This window comes from Bos indicus, chromosome 7 (assembly GCF_029378745.1).
Source record: "Bos indicus isolate NIAB-ARS_2022 breed Sahiwal x Tharparkar chromosome 7, NIAB-ARS_B.indTharparkar_mat_pri_1.0, whole genome shotgun sequence".
Classification (NCBI taxonomy): domain Eukaryota; kingdom Metazoa; phylum Chordata; class Mammalia; order Artiodactyla; family Bovidae; genus Bos; species Bos indicus.
The window spans coordinates 4,799,582-4,819,695 of NC_091766.1; the positions used below are offsets into that span (position 1 = coordinate 4,799,582).

At 49.3% G+C, this 20,114-nt stretch overlaps 1 protein-coding gene, 1 non-coding gene and 2 pseudogenes across 10 annotated transcripts in view; 1 reads left to right on the top strand and 3 right to left on the bottom strand.

Annotated features, from left to right (window-relative positions):
- The window catches only part of PGPEP1 (pyroglutamyl-peptidase I), a 39,543-nt gene extending 19,669 nt beyond the window's left edge, over positions 1-19,874 (bottom strand). For 4 of the 9 annotated variants that reach the window (XR_011567455.1, XR_011567454.1, XR_011567453.1 and 1 more), the window contains exons 1-3: positions 19,743-19,873; positions 18,882-18,956; positions 17,695-17,747 (exon numbers count right to left, since the gene is read on the bottom strand). Coding sequence is in view for 4 of the 9 variants with exons in the window: in XM_019963834.2 (XP_019819393.1) it covers positions 17,695-17,747; positions 18,882-18,956; positions 19,743-19,776 (162 nt within the window). In the remaining 5 variants the exon portion in view is untranslated. Of the gene's footprint in view, positions 1-3,011; positions 3,032-17,694; positions 17,748-18,881; positions 18,957-19,742 lie in introns of those variants that run through there. The other 5 variants (XM_019963837.2, XM_070792509.1, XM_019963836.2 and 2 more) reach the window with 3 other exon arrangements.
- Positions 1,029-3,005, bottom strand: LOC139184032 (coiled-coil-helix-coiled-coil-helix domain-containing protein 2 pseudogene; annotated as a pseudogene).
- Positions 7,248-12,831, top strand: LOC109560781 (large ribosomal subunit protein eL30 pseudogene; annotated as a pseudogene).
- LOC139184256 (U6 spliceosomal RNA) lies at positions 8,765-8,867 on the bottom strand. The gene has a single exon (XR_011567850.1). It is a non-coding gene; the product is annotated as a U6 spliceosomal RNA (small nuclear RNA).
- Positions 19,875-20,114: the final 240 nt, after the last annotated feature.

Genomic DNA, 20,114 nt, shown 5'->3' on the forward strand with positions numbered 1-20,114 from the left:
GGGGTCCCCCAAGAAATTCCACAGCCGGAGAGATAAGGGCAGAATGCAGACTTGGTGCACGGTGAGCTGCAGACACTGGTGGATAGATGACTGGGGGGCAAGGGGGTTATATTTTATGTGAAATCTATTTTAAAACACGCTAAAGAAAAAACTTTGTAAAATATGTAATTTCTCACACAATCATTTTTCTTGGTCACTAATAGTTCTGTTCTTCATGCTCCCTTGTCCTCTCAACTCCCCGGTCTGTGGAGATGGGAATCAGGGGGGACTTTCCTTAAAGGTTTGCAGATCCAGAGATGAGACAGGCCTGGTGTTCCCGGCACACAGACACGATCTCTACCTGACCATACTGTTTTTTACACCATTGAACCCCTGAGAAGAGCTGGAAGTTTTAGCTCTGTGCTCCCTGTTCCCATTCCCATGATTTTATCAATATTCACCCTGTTTCTGCACACTGCATGCCCAGGCCAATTATTCTGAATGGCCACACATTAAAAATAACAAGATTTGGGATTTCCCTGGAGGTCCAGGGGTTAAAACCCCGTGCTTCCACTGAAGGGGGATCGGGTTCAATCTTTGGTTTGGGAACTAAGATTCCACATGCTGCTCGGTGTGGGCAAAAAAAACCAAAAAAAGACATTACAGACCACTTTGCTTGAGGCTTATTGGATACACCCAAGTTTTGTTTGGGCTTCCCTGGTGGCTCAGATAAAGACTCTGCCTGTAATGAGGGAGACCAGGGTTTGATTCCTGGGTTGGGAAGATTCCCTGGAGGAGGGCATGGCAGTCTACTCTAGTGGTTTTCTTTTTTTAGAAAGAAAATCACTTCATTCTAATTAGTTCACAAACAATAACAGCAGAAAATCACGTTTAAGAGGGCATAACTGCTTCTTCTGCCCAAACCCAAACTCAATACCATCCCAATGAACTTCCATATAGTGACAACGCCCTCTTCCACTGCAGTCCTGAAGCACAAAAGCTATTAATAATTAAGGAGAAGTTTAACGGGTGGTCTCACACTTCATATCTTCACTATTAATTTTACTTTATTGCTAAATCAACACGGTCAAGAGAGGTGATTTTTACGTCTTCAATTGGCACTTCTTGATTAAGCTAATCCGTTGGCCAATCTGCACTGTTTGAGCACCTTGATGAAACCCTCGCAAAGTTTAAGGTCACCCTGGCTCTGGGCACACTCTAAAAACTGTTTCACCGCATAGAAGCAGGGGCCATTCTGCTGCAGCTGTGCCGGCTGGGTTCCCTGAGGCTCCTGCTAAGTGATTCAGGCCTTGGGGACTCAGCTCTGCTTCCTCCACTGAAGTCCCCCGTGATGGTGTGACCCAGAGCGCGGCCCAAGGCAGAAGCCACAGCCACACTGGCAGCAGTGTTGCCAGCTGGGCCAGCAGACCTGACTGCTGGGGAGCAGCGGGGGAGCCAGCGGCAGGTGGGGGAGCCGCTGCTGGCGGCTGAGCTGTGGGCCCTGGCCTGGGCGCTGCTCTCATCTCAGGCTGGCAGGAGGGGCCACGCAGGAAGTGTGGCCTCGGCTTCCACGAGGCATCTTGACTGCACTGCTAAGCCCACTCTAGTGTTCTTGCCTGGAGAATCATATGGACAGAAGAGTCTGGTGGACTACAGTCCATGGGGTCGCCAAGAGTCAGATATGACTGAGCGACCAGGCACAGCACAGCACAAGTTTTGTTTGGCAAGTTGACTGGAGACCAAATCTCCTCTCCTCTCCTGAATTGCCCCTCCTCTGTCTTTGGAATTCTCCAGGCAAGAATACTGGAGTGGGTTGCCATTCCCTTCTCCAGGGGATCCTCCCAACCCAAGGCAGAATCTAAAATCACATCATGAGACTTCCCTGGTGATCTGGTGGCTAAGATTCTGTGCTCCCAATGCGGGGGATCCAGGTTTGATCCGGGGGATCCAGGTTTGATCCCTGGTCAGGGAAATAGATCCCACATACGACAGCTGAGAGTTCTCATGCCACCACGAAGATCTCATGTGCTGCAACTGGGACCCAGCTTGGCCAAATAAATAAATAAATATTAAAAAAAATAAACCAAGTCATATCACAGCCCTTCCTGCTTCTTCCCTGCTGTGACTCCTGCCACGCTCAGAATACAACTCTTCACTCCCCACCATGGCCCATGACGCCCGGGGGTCTGGACACTGCCCTCCTCTCCCTTCTGCTCCATCCCCCCAGTGCAGTCGCCTATGTACCAGACTCACTCCTGCCTCAGGGCCTTTGCTCTGGCTGTTCCTTCTGCTTAAAATGCTTTTTCCCTCTCTTTGAGGAGTCAGTTGACTTCTCAGCCCTCATGTCTCAGCCTCCCAAGACCTTCTGGAAGTCCAGCCCACTTTACATGCTCTCTTGACCCCACAGGGGTCCCAGCCACAGCCCAGGATGTGCACGCATTCGATGCTGATGAATGTCAGCTGAACAAGTGAGCAGCTCAAGCGTGGGCTGACAACAAATACAGAACTAGCCAAGCCTAGGCAAGTACTCGGTGCCCCTGAGGGTGCCTTGCTTTCCTTAACTGTAAATGGGTTTGGACTTGCTGTTGGCTAAGACGCTTCTTTCCTTTTTATCCTTTCTTACATCTAAAAGCCACCTCATCCATATGACCCAGGAATCTCACAACTGGTCATAAATCCTGAGGAAACCGTACTTGAAAAAGACACATGTACACCAGTCCTCACTGCTGCACTATTTACAATAGCTAGGACAGAAGCAGCCTGGATGTCCATCAACAGGTGAATGGATAAAGAAGCTGTGGTACATACACACAATGGAAAACTGCTGCTGCTGCTGCTAAGTCACTTCAGTCGTGTCCGACTCTGTGTGACCCCATAGACGGCAGCCCACCAGGCTCCCCATCCCTGGGATTCTCCAGGCAAGAACACTGCAGTGGGTGGCCATTTCCTTCTCTAATGCATGAAAGTGAAAAGTGAAAGTGAAGTTGCTCAGTCGTGTCCAACCCTCAGCGACCTCATGGACTGCAGCCTACCAGGCTCCTCCATCCATGGGATTTTCCAGGCAAGAGTACTGGAGTGGGGTGCCACTGCCTTCTCCGCAATGGAATACTACTCAGCCCTAAAAAGGAACACATTTGAGTCAGTTCTAATGAGGCAGATGAACCTTGAGCCTATTATACAGAGTGAAGTAAGTCAGAAACAGAAAGACAAATGCCATATATTAATGCGTATATATTCCATAATCTAGAAAGACGATACTGATGAACCTACCTGCAGGGCAGCAATGGAGACGCAGACACAGAGAATAGACTTGCGGACACAGTGGAGGAAGGAGAGGGTGGGACGAATTGAGAGAGGAGCACGGAAACATGCACGTTACTATATGTAAAATAGATGGCCAGCGGGGACTTGCTGCATGATTCAGAGAGCTCAGCCCAGCACTCCCTGACGATCTAGAGGGGTGGGATAGGGTGGGAGGTTGAAGGCAGGTTCAAGAGGGAGGGGACAGATGTATACCTATGGATGGTCCATGCTGATATATGGCAGAAACCAACACAATACTGTAAAGCAATTATCCTACAATTAAGAATAAATAAAATTTTTTTAAAAAGTAGCCTCAGGACTTCCCTGGTGGTCCAGTGGCTAAGACCCTGCACTCCCAACGCAGCGGGGCCCGAATGTGATCCTTGATCAGGAACTAGATCTAGATCCCACGGGCCACAACTAAGACTTGGCAGAGCTAAATAAACAAACATTAATGGAATAAAATAAAAGTAGCCTCACTGTTCACAACAGCTGAAAGGCAGGAACAGCCTGCGTGTTCATCGACGGATGAAAGGATATAAACGAAACACAGTCCACCCACACAGTGGAATTTTACTGAGCCATGAAAAGGAAGGAAACACGGACACTAAGACGTGGGCGAGCTTTGAAAACATCATGCTGTGTGAAAGAAGTCAGACGCAAACGGTCACGTGTTAAGTGATTCCACTTACACGAAATGTCCAGAGCAGGCAAACCCACAGAGACAGAAAGCAGATCGGTGGTGGCAAGGGCTTGGGGCCCAGGGGTGGGGAATGACTGCCAATGGAGACAGGACTCCCTCTCTGGATGATAAAAGCATCCCGGAATTAGAGGCGGTGGTTGGACAGCATGGTGAATGTAATAAATGCCCCTGATTTGTATACTTTAAAAGGGTTAATTTTATATTATGTAAGTTCATCTCAATTTTTTTTTAAGAAAGGGGAAAAAAGCAGCTCTTCACTGTGCAGATGGTGGAAGGTGGGAGTTGGGGCAGAGCCTCTAGAGCCAGGGGGCTGGGTCTGTTCTCCCCCTGCTTCCTGGCTGGGTGACTCCAGGCAAGGCACTCACACTCCGTGCACTTTAGTTCCCTCACCTGGAAATGGATGAACAGTGGTGCCCATATCACAGGGGAAAAATAATAAAACAACACATGTGAAAGGCCTAGTGCTGAAAAGGGCTCAAAACATGTTAAATCATATTTTACAACAATAATGTGTTTCCTTTAAAAAAAAAAAATCAGGGACTCCTCTGGTGGTCCAGTGGCTAAGATTCCATGCTTCCAATGCAGGGGGCCCAGGTTCGATCCCTGGTCAGCGAATAAGGATCCCACATGCCATGGGGCATGGCCAGAAAGAAGAAAAAGAAAAAATTACGCTGAATGAAAGAAGCCAGACACAAAAGGACAAAAACTGAATGATTTCACTTATATGAGGTCCCTATTACCATCTGAGCCACCTAGGGCTTCCCAGGTAAAGAATCTGCCTGCAGTGAGGGAGACCTGGGTTCAATCCCTGAATCAGGAAGATCCCCTGGAGTAGGAAATGGAAACCCACCCCAGCATTCTTGCCTGGAGAATTTCATAGATAGTACAGTTCATGGGGTTGCAAAGAGTCAGGCATGACTGAAGCGACCGAGCATGCACAGAGCAGTCAGATTCATAGAGACAGAAAGTATTTAAAATGATGGGTGTCAGAGACTGGGCAGAGGGGAAGATGGGGAATTGGTGTTTCAGGGTTTCAGCTGTGAAGATGAAAAAGTTCGGGAGATGAACGGTGGTGATGGTGTGGTGCTCAGTCGTGTCTGACTCTTGTGACTCCACGGACTGTAGCCTGCCGATGGGGCTCCTCTGCCGATGGGATTTCCCAGGCAAGGATACTGGAGTGGGGTACCATTTCCTCCTCCAGGGGATCTTTTCCCAACCAGGGAAGGTCAAACCTGCATCTCTGGAGCATCCTGCATTGGCAGGCAGGTTCTTTACCAGCAGCGCCGCCTGGAAAGCCCACGGTAAGGATGGCTACACAACAGTGGGGATGTACTTAGTGCACTGATTTGTACACCTGCAAACGGTTCAAAGGGCAACGTTTATGTTCTGTATATTTTATTGCAATTTGAAAAAGAAAAAGCTGGAAGCTACAGTCTGTGTCAATCACCTTACTGAGCAGGGACACTAAAGGCATCTGCTGAAGTGCTGACACCAAGGACTCTCAGGCACTTGTTATCAGGAAGACAAACAGCTTCCGTCAGGCCTCCTTCCCTGACTGTGGGATCTTAGCACATGATTCCCTGTGGTCTGAGCTGTTCCCTGCGCACCGGACTCTCCACATTGGAGATTTCTAATTTGGCTCTTTACCAACTGTACTTCATTTGTTGAAAGCTGGGAACTATTAGATTCCAATTATAAATCCTCCAGAACTTTCTGGAATTCCTTCCTGCTTTTTCTCTCAAGCTCAATGGAAAAATCTAAAATCTACACAGGATGGGACTTCCCTGGCTGTCCAGTGGTTAAGACTCTGAGCTTCCACTGCAGGGGGTGAGAGGGAACTAAGATCCCACATGCCGCGCAGTATGGCCAAATAAATCAATAAAACAAAATAAAATCTACACAGTAAATGGGCTTCCCTGGTAGCTCAGTTAGTAAAGAATCCACCTGCAACGCAGGGGACCCAGGTTTGATCCTTGGGTCAGGAAGAACCCCTGGAGGAGGACAAGGCAACCCCCTCCAGTATTCTTGCTTGGGAAATCCCACGGACAGAGGAGCGATGAGGTCACAGAGTCAGACACGACTGAGTGACTAAACCGCCACCACAGAGTAAACATCCACTTCCAAGCCCGCCACACACTCACGATTTCAGTCTCCCACAGGAAGCAGCCAGACATGCGAAGGCCCCGGTGTGGAGTCCCCCTCGGTTTCCTTAAATGATGAACTGTGTCCCTTTGTCAGGATCTTGAACGTGTAGGGGAAATGGGGATGTACAAACTTTTCATTTGCAAGGAATGTGAATTTCCCAGAAAGCCATGGGTTCAGAGCACAGTGCACCTTCGCCCAAGCCTCAGGCCGGACAGTCCACCACGTTCAGTTCCTTCTCCCAGTGGAGCTAATACTACTTAATATTTTCCTCAAGCGCAATCATTTAATTTTTTCCCTTAAATACATTTAGCTGTATCCCTAGGTGCCCAGGTGGCACAGTGGTAAAGACTCACCTGCCAATGCAGGAGACACAAGAGTTATGGGTTCGATCCCTGGGTTGGAGAAGATCCCCTGGAGAAGGAAATGGCAGCCCCTTCCAGTATTCTTGCCTGGGAAATTCCAAGGACAGAGGAGCCTGGCGGGCTACAGTCCATGGGTCACAAAGAGTCGGACACGACTGAGTGACGGAGCACGTGCACACACACACACACATGCACATACAAATACTAGGTGACAATACCCATGAGTTACAGGGCAACTTTAATATAAGATACATTATATATTAAAGACGTGCTTTGTGCTCAGTCGACCAGTTGTGTATTATTAAAGACATGGCCACCATAATTTCACGATTGACCTATATACAGTGTGCGTATACTTTTCATAAAAGAAATATTTCAAAAATAATTTCAAGCACTGCTCTCTTCCTCCAAAAGTATTTTTAAGTTATTCCTTTAAAAATTAACTCGAGTTAAAAAAAAAAAAGAAAACTAACTCAAGTAGATAAACAACAAAGTCCTATTGTATAGCACAGGGAACTATATTCAATATCTTGTAATAAACTATAATGGAAAATAATTTGAAAAAGAATATATACATGTATATAATATTGTGTGTATATATATACATATCATTTTGCTATACACCAGAAACTAACACAACATTGTAAATCAACTATATTTCTACTAAAAATATATAAATAAAAACTAACTGAAGCCTCTCTCGCTCCCTGGCCATCTTGGCGGCTGCTCTTCATTGGGGGCGTCCCGCAATCTAAGGCAGGAAGCTGGTGGCCGCAAAGAAGACGAAAAAGTCACTGGAGTCGATCAGCTCTAGGCTCCAGCTGGTTAGGAAAAGTGGAAAGTATGTGCTGGGGTACAAACAGACTCTGAAAATGATCAGACAAGGCAAAGCGAAACTGGCCATCCTCGCCAACAACTGCCCAGCCTTGAGGAAATCTGAGAGAGAGTATTCGCCATGTTGGCCAACAACACTGGTGTCCATCACCACACTGGCAATAATACTGAACTGGGCACAGCATGTGGAAAATCCTGCAGAGTACGCACGCTGGCTATCGTTGAGCCAGGTGATTCTGATATTACTAGAAGCATGCCAGAACAGACTGGTGACAAGCAAATCATGTACAATTTTTCCTTAATAAAACTGGCCAGAGCTTGTTTAAAAAAAAAAAAGACTAGCGGAAGTAATTTTTTTGAACACAGTGTTCGGACTCTGCCCTCAGGTTAAAGACAAAAAGAACCGTCAGCAAATACTAAATTCTAGTGAGTAGGTTTTCCTTGGGGGAAGTGTGGGTTAGCCATTCTGAAGTTTCTTTCTATTTATTCTGGGATCGATCAAAGAAGTGAACACACCGGGGATCATGGCAGGGGAGGGCCACACTGTCGGAGGAAGGCGTTATATGTCTGTGATGTTGGATCCAATTTGGAGGTATCCGTGCAAATTTCAGGGTTTTGATACAGAAATGGGTGTGAGTTTGGATGCTCTCAAAATACCGCTATTGTTAAAACGGATAACCAACAAGGACCCACTGTATAGCATAGGGAGCTTTACTCCATATTATATAACAATCTAAATAGGGAAAGAATTTGAAAAAAAAAAAAACAGATATATGTGTATGTATAACTGAATCACTTTGCAGGTGATTAACAATTAACTCATTGTTCTGCGACCCCATGGACTCTAGCCTGCCAGGCTCCTCTGTCTATGGGATTTCCCCAGCAAGAATACTGGAGTGGGTTGCCATTTCCTTCGCCAGGGGATCTTGCCAACCCAGGGATCGAACCCACGTCTTCTGCATCGCCAGGCAGATTCTCTACCACTGAGCCACCAGGGAAGCCCTAATCAACTGTACTCCAATATAAAATAAAAAGTGTTTGTTTTTTTTTTTAAAGAAGGAGGTGCAGGGGTGGGTGAGTGGGTATGAATGTACACACCTCCACTTTCTGGCTCTGCCCACTGACAGAGCTCAGAAACAATGACATCCGAGTAGCAATGAGCACACCCAGCTCCCCGATTCCAGCTTTATGATTTTTTTTAAAATTTTTAATTGGAGGATTTCATTATTGCTTTACACTGTTGTGTTGGTTTCTGCCAAACATCAATGTGAATCAGGCATAAATATACATATGCTCCCTCCCTCTTTAGCCTCCCTCCCACCCCACCCCCATCTCCTCCCTCTAGGTCATCCAGAGCTCTGGACTGAGCTCCCTATGTTATACAGTAACTTCCCACTAGCTATCTACTTTACACACGGTAGTGGATATACGTCACTGCCAAAATATGGAATGCTTAACGAATTCGCCTGTTATCCTTGGGTGGAGGCCATGCTAATCTTCTCTGTATTGTTCCAATTTTACTATATGTGCTACAGAAGCGAGTTCTAGCTCTCAGTTTTAAATACTATTATCCACTAAGAATGAAGGCTTTCTTGGAGAAGTGGCTCATTTCAGGGATGGGGCAGGGAGAGTATAAAGGTGGTCCTGGAGTTACTATATGACCCAGTAACTCCCCTTCTAATACAAACGTACACACCAAAGATAAATGAAGACCTTCATCCACACAAAAACTTGTGTGTGAATGTCCATCCAGCATTACTCTTATAACCAAAGGGTGGAAATAAGCCACATGGCCGTCAACAGGTGAACAAATAAATGAAACACGATCTCATCCACACAGTGAAATATTACTCAGCCACGAAAAGGAGTGAGGCACCGATTCATGCTACAGCAGGAATGGATCTCAAAAATGTTGTGCTGAGAGGATGAAAGGGACATAAAAGGCCACGTCTTATATGATTCCATTTTTATGAAATGTCCAGAAAAGGCAAATCCATAGAGACAGAAGGTAAATGAGTGGCGACCCGAGGAAAAGGAGGAATGGGAATGACAGTCAGTGGGTATGAAGCATTTTTGAAGTGATGAAAATGTCCTGGATTAAATTGAGGTGATGGTTGTACAACTCTGTGACTATAATTAATAAATCGCTAAATTATACACTTTAAGAGGGTGAAATCTATGGCACATGATTATATCGCAATAAAATTATATCTCAACTTTAAAAAGCACACAAAGCATCTGACATCCAACACTCAGGCAGAAATCAGTAGATCTAAAATTACTGGGAAATTAAATATGTATTTCCAGGGACTCCACTGGTGGTCCAGTGACTAAAGACGCCACGCTCCTGGAGCAGGCGACACAGGTTCAATCCCTGGCCCAGGAAGATGCCACATGCCACAGAGCAAATAAGCCTGTATGTGACAACTACTGAACCCGTGCTCTGCAACGAGAGAAGCCATCACAGTGAGAAACCTGCATGCAGCAATGAGGACCCAGTGCAGCCAAAAATAGATTATTATTTTTCTAAAAAGTGTATTTTCAAAAAGTGAGCATGGAATCAAAAAAAGAAGAAAGTGCTCAAGAATAATGGGCTTCCCAGGTGGCACTAGTGGTAAAGAACCCACCTGAGAATGTAGGAGATACAAGAGACTTGGGTTCAGTCCCTGGATGGCGAAGATCCCCTGGAGAATGAAATGGCAACCCACTCCAGTATACTTGCCCAGAAAATCCCATGGACACAGGAACCTGGCAGGCTACAGTCCATGGGGTCGCAAAGAGTTGGACACAACTGAAGCGACGTGACACAACACGAGAATGACAGGGACATGGACCACAGACACAGGAGCCAGCCTGAACAGGCTGCCACGGGCCAGATGTGGGACAATCTGAACATCAAAATTAAGACAGTAAGAAAAGAATCTGGAAAAGAGTGTGTGTGTGTGTGTGTGTGTGTGTGTACAACTGAATCAGTTTGCTGTACACCTGAAACTAACACATGGTCAGCCAATTCTACTCCAATATAAAATAAAATCTTTTTAAACAAATTAAGAGAGGGATTTCCCTGGTGGTCCAGTGGTTAAGATGCTGTGCTCCAAATGCAGGAGGCCCAGGTTCCATCCCTGGTCAGGGCACTAGATCCTGTTTGCCACAACTAAAAATCCTGCATACTGCAATGAAGATCCATGTGCCGCAACTAAGACGGAGCGTAGTCAAAGAAAAAGTAATTTTAAAAATAAAGACAGTAAGAGATTATCATCTGTGGAGGACAGTCAGTACCCATGAATTCACACAGATACAAATACACTTCCAGTAGAAAGCCATAAAAAGTATCGAAGGAAAGAAGGAATTAGAAAACCATCATTTGGCAACCATCATAGGAAAATAAAAACTAATTGAATGAGACTCACCAGGAGATCCTAATATGATCTCGATGTAACTCTCTATGGGATACTTTTTCTTTACAAAGGGCAAGAAAGTAACTTTGCAGAGAAGAAACCCATCAGAAAGTAACTTTGCAGAGAAGAAACCCATCAGAAAGTAACTTTGCAGAGAAGAAACCCATCCTTTCTCACCTTTAACAAGTCAACAGCGCATCCAGTGCCTCCTGATACCATCCCTGCAGAAGGACACAACATCACTTCTGTGGGATTCTTGCCCCAAGTACACAGCCTCCGGTCTAGTCTTGAGGAAACACCACCCGAGGGACGTTCTTAGCCAACAACATCATCCGTGAGACTCAAAGGAAGACTGAGGAACTTTCCAGATCACAAGGGATTAGAGAAATGGAACGACTGAACCCTATGCACAATCCAGAATTCTCTTTCGCCATGAAGAATTTTAATACGATGCGGGGCAAAATCTGAATCAGAGCTGTACATCATAGAATTGTGTCAGCGTTCAAGGATTCTGATTTTGATCACCGTGCTGAGGTCGTGTTTTAGGAAACATACAGTGACATATTTAAAGACAGAGGGGTCTCGCGCCTGCAGCTGACTCCTAAACAACACAAAGCATGACAGTTCCTCAAAACATGAAACACAGAATTATCTTACGATGCAACCATGCCACTTCAGGGTGCATACCCACAAAAGCTGGAAGCAGGGTCTTGAAGAGATACTCCCTGTTTGTGTTCATGGCTGCATTACTCACGGGTGCTCAAATGTAGAAGCAACCCGCGTGTCTACTGACCCATTAATGGATAAGCAAAATGTGGTATATACCTGCAATGGACTGTTAACCAGCCTTAAAGAGGAAGAAAATTCTGACACATGTTACTGTATGAGTGAACCTTGAAAACCCTATGCTAAATGAAATAAGCCAGACACAAAAGGACAAAACTGGATGGTTCGACTTACATGAAGTCCCTAGTGTGGTCAGAGTCTTAGTGACAGAAAGTACAATGATAGCCGCCAGGGGCCATGGGGAGAGGGGGAGAATGGGGAGTTAGAGTTTAATGGCAATGGAGTTTCAGTTTGGAAGATGAGAAAGTTCTGGAAATGAATGACAATGATGGATGCAAAACAATGTGAATGTATTTAATGCCATTGAATAATAGCACACTTAATAACAGTTAATGTGGTAAAGTTTGTTATATATATTTTACCACAATTAAAAAAATTACTTAGCAGTAAGAAAATATTTTAAACTATATTTATCTACCTACTTACCTATTTATCCACCTGCTGCTGCTAAGTCGCTTTAGTCGCGTCCAACTCTGTGCGACCCCATAAACGGCAGCCCACCAGGCTCCCCCGTCCCTGGAATTCTCCAGGCAAGAACACTGGAGTGGGTTGCCATTTCTTTGTCCAGTGCATGAAAGTGAAAAGTGAAAGTGAAGTGGCTCAGTAGTGTCTGACTCTTTTCGACCCCATGGACTGCAGCCTACCAGGCTCCTCGATCCATGGGATTTTCCAGGCAAGAGTACTGAAGTGGGGTGCCATTGCCTTCTCCCTATCTATTTATCTATGTGCTTAGTCATGTCTAACTCTTTGTGACCCCATGGACTGTAGCCTGCCAGGTTCCTCTGTCCATGGAATTTTTCAAGCAAGAATATTGGAGTGGGTTGCCATTTCATTCTCCAAGGGATCTTTCCAACCCAGGGATCTAACCTGAGTCTTCTACATAGGCAGACAGATTCTTTACCATTGAGCCACCTGGGAAGCCCCTAATTATCTATAGAGAAATGCAATATAATGTTAACATTTGGGGACTCCGGGTGTGAAAAGACTTCTTGGCACTATCCTTATAACTTGTCAAAAAATAAATTTTTTTAAATGAATGGGGTTAAAGACGGCTTTCTCTCCCACCACTGCTGAGAGGAGAAATCTCCAGCAAAGACCTTCTCTCGACATAAGGTAAATAATTTCGTCTATCTTTATATCCTGTCAACGACAACCTCATTTCTCCTTGCCCTCCTGCCCCCTGCAGCTTGAAATTGCCCTGTCTCCTCTCCGGCTTTTCTTCCCCATGGACCTCGCAGCCCTTTCTGGCAACAGAAGATGAAAGGGCAGTAATTAAAAGAATCCATGACTTCCCTGGCGGTCCCGGGGTTAAGAATCCGCCTGCCAATGCAGGGGACACCGGTTCAACCCCTGGTCCGGGAAGAATCCACGTGTAGCAGAGCAGCTAAGCCCGCGTGCGGCAACTGCTGAAGACTGAGCCCTAGAGCCTGTGCTCAGCAACAAGAGAAGCCACTGCAGTGAGAAGCCTCCGCGCCGCAACCAGAGGGGAGCCCCACGCTCCAGCACCAGAGAAAGCCTGCACGCAGCGACGAAGACCCAGTGCAGCCGAAAATAAATAATTTGTTAAAAGAATTCTAAAGAAAAAAAATCCATCTCCCAGGTTAAGTGAGGACTTCAAAGGATCACCTTTATTCATTTAGAGTTTCGCTTGGGGACTTGTCCTCAAAGCGAGACTGCAACGGGCCACCCAATGTGCGGGCAAGTCAACTGGTGGAACCATCTCTGTGGGTGGGGGGCTGGGAGACTGAAGATGCTGCTGACTCGGTTAGTAACCCAGCCAGGAAAACTCTAGAGGGCACAGGAACCCCCTCGGTGGCCACCACAGTGTGATGTGCCAGACAGACGTGCAGCAGCCCCACCCTGTGGATCCTCTCTTTGCCTCTCTTCACCTAGCAGACTGGTTCCCGCCTGCTGATCACCCTCATTTGCACACAGTAACTCAAGGGTCACTCCCACCCACTGGGTGATGTCTACCGGGCATTAGTGGGAACAACTGTCCACATGACTGCTGATGATTCAAAAATCACCTGATGCCAGCAGGGTGTCATGGAGTGGGTCACCTTCTTGTTCTAACCTTTTCTCCTCATGTCCTCTGGGTCCTCACCCACCCCCTCCCCAGCTGGGGGTAAAATAAACTAAGAAAACCATCCCTGGGACTTCCCTGGTGGTCCAGTGGTTGAGAATCTGCCTTCCAATGCAAGGGACGTGGGTCTGATCCCCGGTTGGGGAACCAAGACTCCACATGCCTCAGGGCAACTAAGCCCACGTGCTGAGACTAGAGAAGCCTCCGCACCGCAATGAAGACCCAGCACCGACGCTGAAATTTAAAAAGAAAAGAAAATCATCATTGAAGATACACACACGTCACATGGCCAGCATCCCCAGAGAGGCAACCACATGCTCATCAAAGACCCTGAGAGGGGCGTCCTTGCTGCTGTATTCCTGGGGAGCAAACCCTGAAGGCCCCAGTGCCAGTGCCAAGGGGAAGAGGGGGGGTCGGGAGACAGGACAGCTGTCCCTGCCCCCAGAGACACACCAGTGCAGGCTGAGCAAAAGCAGCCAGTGGGAGAGGATCACGGAGCCTGCTCCAAGGACCACCTCCTTTGCTTGCCGCTTGAGACCAGGCAACACCCATCTGTGGTGACAGAGCTCGGGAAGCAGCTGCCTACAGGGCAGGATGAGGCGATGGGGGGCAGCGGGTGGGTACTGAGCAGGAAAGAATGTTCGGGGTTGATGGGAATCAAACAACTATCTTGCTCAAAGCATTAGTGACATGGACATGGATACTTTTTTATTTATTTGTTTTTTTATTTTTTGCCACACAGCATGGTATATGGGGATCTTCCTGGGCCAGGAATTGAACCCAAGTCCCCTGCAGTGGAAGCACAGTGTCTTAACCACTGGACCACCAGGGAAGTCCTAGGCATAAATACTTTTCACCAAAGTGATGGGGGCATTGAAGACATGGGTACATGATTTTAAACAAATGATTCCCCAAATTTTAAGAAGGGCAAGGGTGGGAGAGGAATAACTACACTTTTCATTTGAAGTTTGGAAAGGTTAGGAGAAGCTAAATTCTTGGCTTCTGAATACTTTCTGCTCCAAAAGGTCTGGACGGTTCTCCTGGGGGGGAGGGTAACAGTGCACCCCGAGTCCGCCAGGCACATATCGTGAAAGGAAAGGGACTTGGGCGCCCCAGACAACGCATTGTCTAACACCCATCTACCTGACAAGACCCTGCTGCTCGGCTGCGTCTGACCGATTCCCTTGACCCCACAACAAAGACCCCCTTTGTTCCCTGGTTAATATCCTTAGCAGGTCTGTCTAGACTCACTGTGGCAGTAATTGTCCCGTGATGTCACTAGGACCTGTGACCCAGTTCCTCCTTGCCCTGCTTGGTCAGGGAAGGCTCCAGACATCCCCAAGCTAAGGGGTCCCAGCCCTTGACACCCACCTGAGCCTCCTAGGGAGAGACACACCCACAGCTAGCATCCCATGCTAACCACCCAAGACCTGAGAGGAGATATGACACTTGAAAAATGCACTCCCCTCCTGCTTGAGGTGCTGAGAGGTAGCGGCGTCTTGGGCAAAAGGAAAGGGGGGTGCCCCTCTATCCCCAGAGCTCCCACCTCCCCCATGGAGCTGGTGGGAAACAGGTCACCCTCTGCTGGGGCACAACTTCACCCAGGGCGTGAGGAAGGAAGGTCAGATGAGAGAGAGAAGAGAGACAGAAACAGACAGAGAGACAGAGAGCGAGACAGACAGAGAAAGAAGTGGGGAGAAGGAGAGAGAAAGGAGGGAGCGAAAGACAGAGGTGGAGGGAGAAGGGGAAAGAGAGAGAGCTTGAGCGACAGAGACAGGGGAAAGACAGAGACCCAGAGAGGCCACGGGAAACTGGAAGAGAGAGAGACAGAAGGGAAGAGAGATATGAAGAGAGAAGGGGAAAGACAGAGGTCCAGAGAGCAAGAAACAGAGAAACAGAGACACCCAGAGAGAAGCCGAGAGAGAGAGAGATGTGGAGAGACAGGCTGAGAGGGGCAATCCGGTCCCTGGCAGAGGAGGAGGAGTTCCTTCCCCAGGTGGCAGCTTAAGCTTCAGGAAAAAGCAGTTGGGACAGGAGGTGACTGCTGCTCACCTCCCCTCACCCAACACCCATCTTCAGCTTGAGGTGATGACATCAGTGGTTGCCCACAGCTACCAAATGTCTGGGCCACACCAAAAGCACTCCTAGGCATATTTTCTTGAGGAATGGGTTAGACCCGTCCAGTGGCTACACCCCTCCCATGGGCAAATGTGTTCCATCCAGAGTAACTGGAAAGCACCACCAGCAGCTCCAAGTTACCCCATGGGCGGATCCTGCAGATGCCCTGCTGTACAGCAGGTGTGGGTTGCTGTTCAGTCGCTCAGTCATGTCTGACCCTTTGTGACCCCACGGGCTGTAGCCCACCAGGCTCCTCTGTCCATGGGACTTTCTAGGCAAGAATACTGGAGTGCAAAGGCATGCGCCACAACTGCAACTGCATTGACACCAAGTTCTAGAATAGGCAGAATGCACCTATGGTGGCCATAAAGGCTGCAGAGACGTCTGCACCTGGGTGGGGGGCAGGGGGTGGTGGGAGCAGCTGGGGAAGGACATAAGGGGATTCTGCAATGCCGAAGAGCACAGAAGGGGCTGAGAATGTTCTAGATTTCAATCTGGGCTCAGGCGCCACAGAGGTGCACAGGCGTCAAACATCATGGAGTTAGACAGCTGAGTGCACTCAGGGTACCTGGGGGCGGCTCCAGCTTTTTAAAAGGGAAATGATCAGGTCTGGGAAGGTTGGCATCTTTTTAGCTGGGCAATGGTGGAGAACCCTCTCTTGCTGTCTCATAAAGTAAAGGAAGAAAATTCAAAGACTTCTAGAGGCGAGGTCTGGAGAGAGGGTTGACTGAAATAGAAAGTGGATCTCCCCTCCGGCAGCAGGAGGAGAAGCTGCCATCCTTCACCATCCGAGTCCTGATGCTCTGAGGGATTTCCAAAGATTGTTTAATTGATTTTTCTCCTATTTAGATGCAGATCATAGTGTCTGGGGGCCCGGGAATTCAGACACACGGCTTTGTATCCACTCAGCCCCGTGAAGGCTCCTGTCTGAAACTCGCACAAAGCCAGACACACACGCCTTGAGAAACACGCTGTTTCCTTTTTGTCTGGGGCTCCAGGGAGCGGGTGCGACGAGCAGGGCCTCAGACATGCTCCCATCTGTGGAGTCCCGGGGATCCCGTCCCTCTGTCCTGCTTCCAAAGTGGGGTGAAATTTTTTTTATAAAAGAGAGACAAATGTGGCTGAGATTTTGAGGTCTGGAAGAAGGGTGATAAAAAAACATGGGGGTTTCCCAACTAGGTGTTGATACACTGAGGTTTCAACTTGGAGTATGCTCCAAACTCAGGGCTCTGGAGTGGAAAGCCAGGGCGGGGGGTGCTTTAAATCAAGCAGCTAATGGGCTAGGATTAACACTAGTTTGGCTCCGGTCTCTGCAGATCTGATTTATATAAGGAGAAAACGTTTCTCTCTTTCTCTCTGCCCATTGTTCCCCAGTCTGTCTCTCCAAATGCCCCAGCTGACAAAGAAACCAGAAGGCTTGGGACAACAGGAAGGACTCCCCCCTCCCCGCCCTCAATATGCAGTCTTTGCTTCCTTCAGCTGCCAGGAGGCAACACAGAGGATCACTGCAATCCCCTCTACAAGGTTGCCACAATTCCCAATATCCGTGCTTGGTCCCCTCTAAACCTGGCTGGAGCATGGGAACTCTTTTGAAGAAAGACCATTCTGGTTTCTGAGCTGGATGACCTCAAATAACTCTGTGGGCCTCAGTTTCCTCATCTGTAAAGTGGGCACAAGAATAAACACACCTAAGGGTTGTTGGAAGAACTCAGTGCTCTAGGCAGAAAAAATGTCTGGCGCAGAACAAGCTCTCAACAAACAGTACAGCAGTAACTATCTGAGCAGGAATATCTGTCAGACTGCTAACATCTCTCTCCACGAAGCTTCACAGGAGACACTCTCTTCTTAGGCTGCTCACTTTCCTTGGCACCAAATATTTCCAGGGGAAGCCCAGCCTGATTCCTCCCCTCTGGATTCAGTTACCTGGACCGCAATCCAGCTGGCATTCACAGTGTGTTCCCCAAAAGGGCCGAATCCTGAAAAAAAAAACAAAAACGAAAAGCAGCACATCACCACCCAGTGGCCCCTCCTGGCCTGCCCAGGGCCAGGCAGCTGTGTGTATCCACAAGAATGGAGCACGGAGCTTCAGGAGCAGCCATCCCCGGGGACAATGTCAGGGGCCTGGTCCAAGTTCTGGGGTACACCCAGTGGTCCCTTCAGAGCGCCCTGCCACATAATTGTTCTTAACTGAAGTTGTGAGTCCTATCTTGTTCTCACTCTCACCTACCTGATCTTGTGCCAGCAAGGGGCCAGTGCCCCGTTTTTGCTCCAGAAAAGGCTGACTTTGTTCCTCTCCCAGTTTCTTCCCCTATCCTTGATCCCCAAATATAACTATTCCATCACTGTCTTTGTGCACCTTTCCTGGACCCTGGAATTACAGGGCTGGAGGTGCTCCGTGATTCACGGTCTGATAAGGAATGGCCCTTAAGGAATGTACATAGGTATCTCCCAGGTCAGGCTGTCCAGGCACCATCCCATCATCCTCCTCCCCATTCATTTACAAACCAGACTGTACCTGAGGAGGTGCCAGGTGCTCTGCATGCCCTGTGGCCTTCAGCCCCCCTGTGCCTCCCTTTCAGGCAAGGGTGTTTCCTGACTGAAGCACAGAGAGGTGAAATCAGCTGTCCAAGGTCACACAGTGAGAAGACGGAAGAGCACGGATTCAAACCCAGGCCCAGCAGAGTCTGTGGCCTGCCTCTTCTGACCAACCCACACACACTATCTAAAACATAAATCTCTTGAAGAGAGGCTGTCCTTGATCACGAGTCATGGGTCACTCCAGCTGGGCCAAGTGCCCCTGGTGGTATCATGGCCCTGGGAGGAATACTGTGCCCTGGAATAGAAGGGGGCCCCCCAAGTAGGGTCAGAATCTCTACCCCTTTCCTCCTCCTGCATGGACCAAATATGGGTCCCAGCTCAGCCACTGACAAACAAGGGCACCTCTGTGACCCTCGGTTTCCCCTTCTACAAAATGAGACGGTAAAGATGTAATAACCTCAGGCCAGAAAAATGTCCCTCCCAGGGCCGCCGCCAGAGTCAGCCCTAAAGTAATAAACAAGCAGACACAGGAGGGCTGCAAGGGAAAGTGACCCTCTGGCAACTCGACACACCTGCCAGGTAAGTGGCTTCTTCCATCTTCCTAGGAGTTCCAGGACCAGCCCGGACCTTCCTGGGCCACACACCACCTGTTTGAATCGTGGCCAGATTTCTCACTCTCACCGCTCATGACGGTCCCCCACCCCCACCCCCCGGCAGAGGCCCGGCGGAAGTTGACGCCCACGAGGCTCCGAGGCGGAGTCTCTCGGAGGGGGAGGCGCAGTTAGTTTCGGGGAGTTGGTGACAGAGGAGTGGGTCGGGGGGAAGGGGGAGCAGGCTTATCCACAGGCAGGAAAGATTTTGATCAAGACAGTCCCTGAAACAACCGGAAGAACTGCCGGCACCCGAGATCTCCCGAACTCCGCCTGCCCCTGCCTCGGGGGAGCAGCCCCTCATTAGGGCAGGGTTCGGGGAGCAGTGTCTGGCAAGACGTTCATTTGTCACCGGGGCACTTCCTGCCCGCAACTCGGCCTTTGTCCCCTGGGACCGGGGGTGGTGACAAACCTGACCTCGGGAGGGCAGACACAACAAACAGGTGTCCGAAGGGTCACTGTCCCCAACGGGGAAAGGAAGGACGCCCAGGGGCCTGCTCCGTGCGGGGCGTTTGCCAGGACCCCCCACGTCCTTGGCTGCCCCGACCCCTGACAGTGGGACCACAGGGGCGCCCCCTTCTCCACGTTCTCCGTTTCGCGCGGACTGCGCTGGGCTGCCGCGGGCGATGACACCTTCCAAACCTGAGGCGACTTCTAGCACCCACCCCACCCGGGCCGCCGCGTCCCTCCCCGCGACGCGCCTCGCCGCCTCCCGAGCCGCCCCACCCAGCCCTGCCCCGGGCCGCCGCCGCCGCGGCCGCCATCCGCGCGATGCCCTCGTACCCGTCACCACCACCGCCTTCCTGGGCTGCTCCATGGCGGGTTCAGGCTGTGCCTCTGACCGGTTCCCGGTCGGCGCTGGCGAGTCAGCTGCCGCCGCTCGGACCCGCGCCGCCCCTAACCCTAACCCCGAGCTCGGCCCCGCCCCCGCCCCCGCCCCGCCCCTGCCCCCGCCCCGCCCCCGCCAGGCCCCGCCCCCGTCCGGGCCGCCGGTCGTGCGCGTGCCCGGGCCCGAGACGCAGCGTGCGCGCCGAGTCCATAACTCTCTGCTGAGAAGTGCGTGGCTGCTCCAGGTCCCCAACCTGTTTCCCCACCTGCCGAATTCGGACGGTTCGTCTCGCAGGCTGTGGCCTCTCGAACTCACTGAGTCATGCC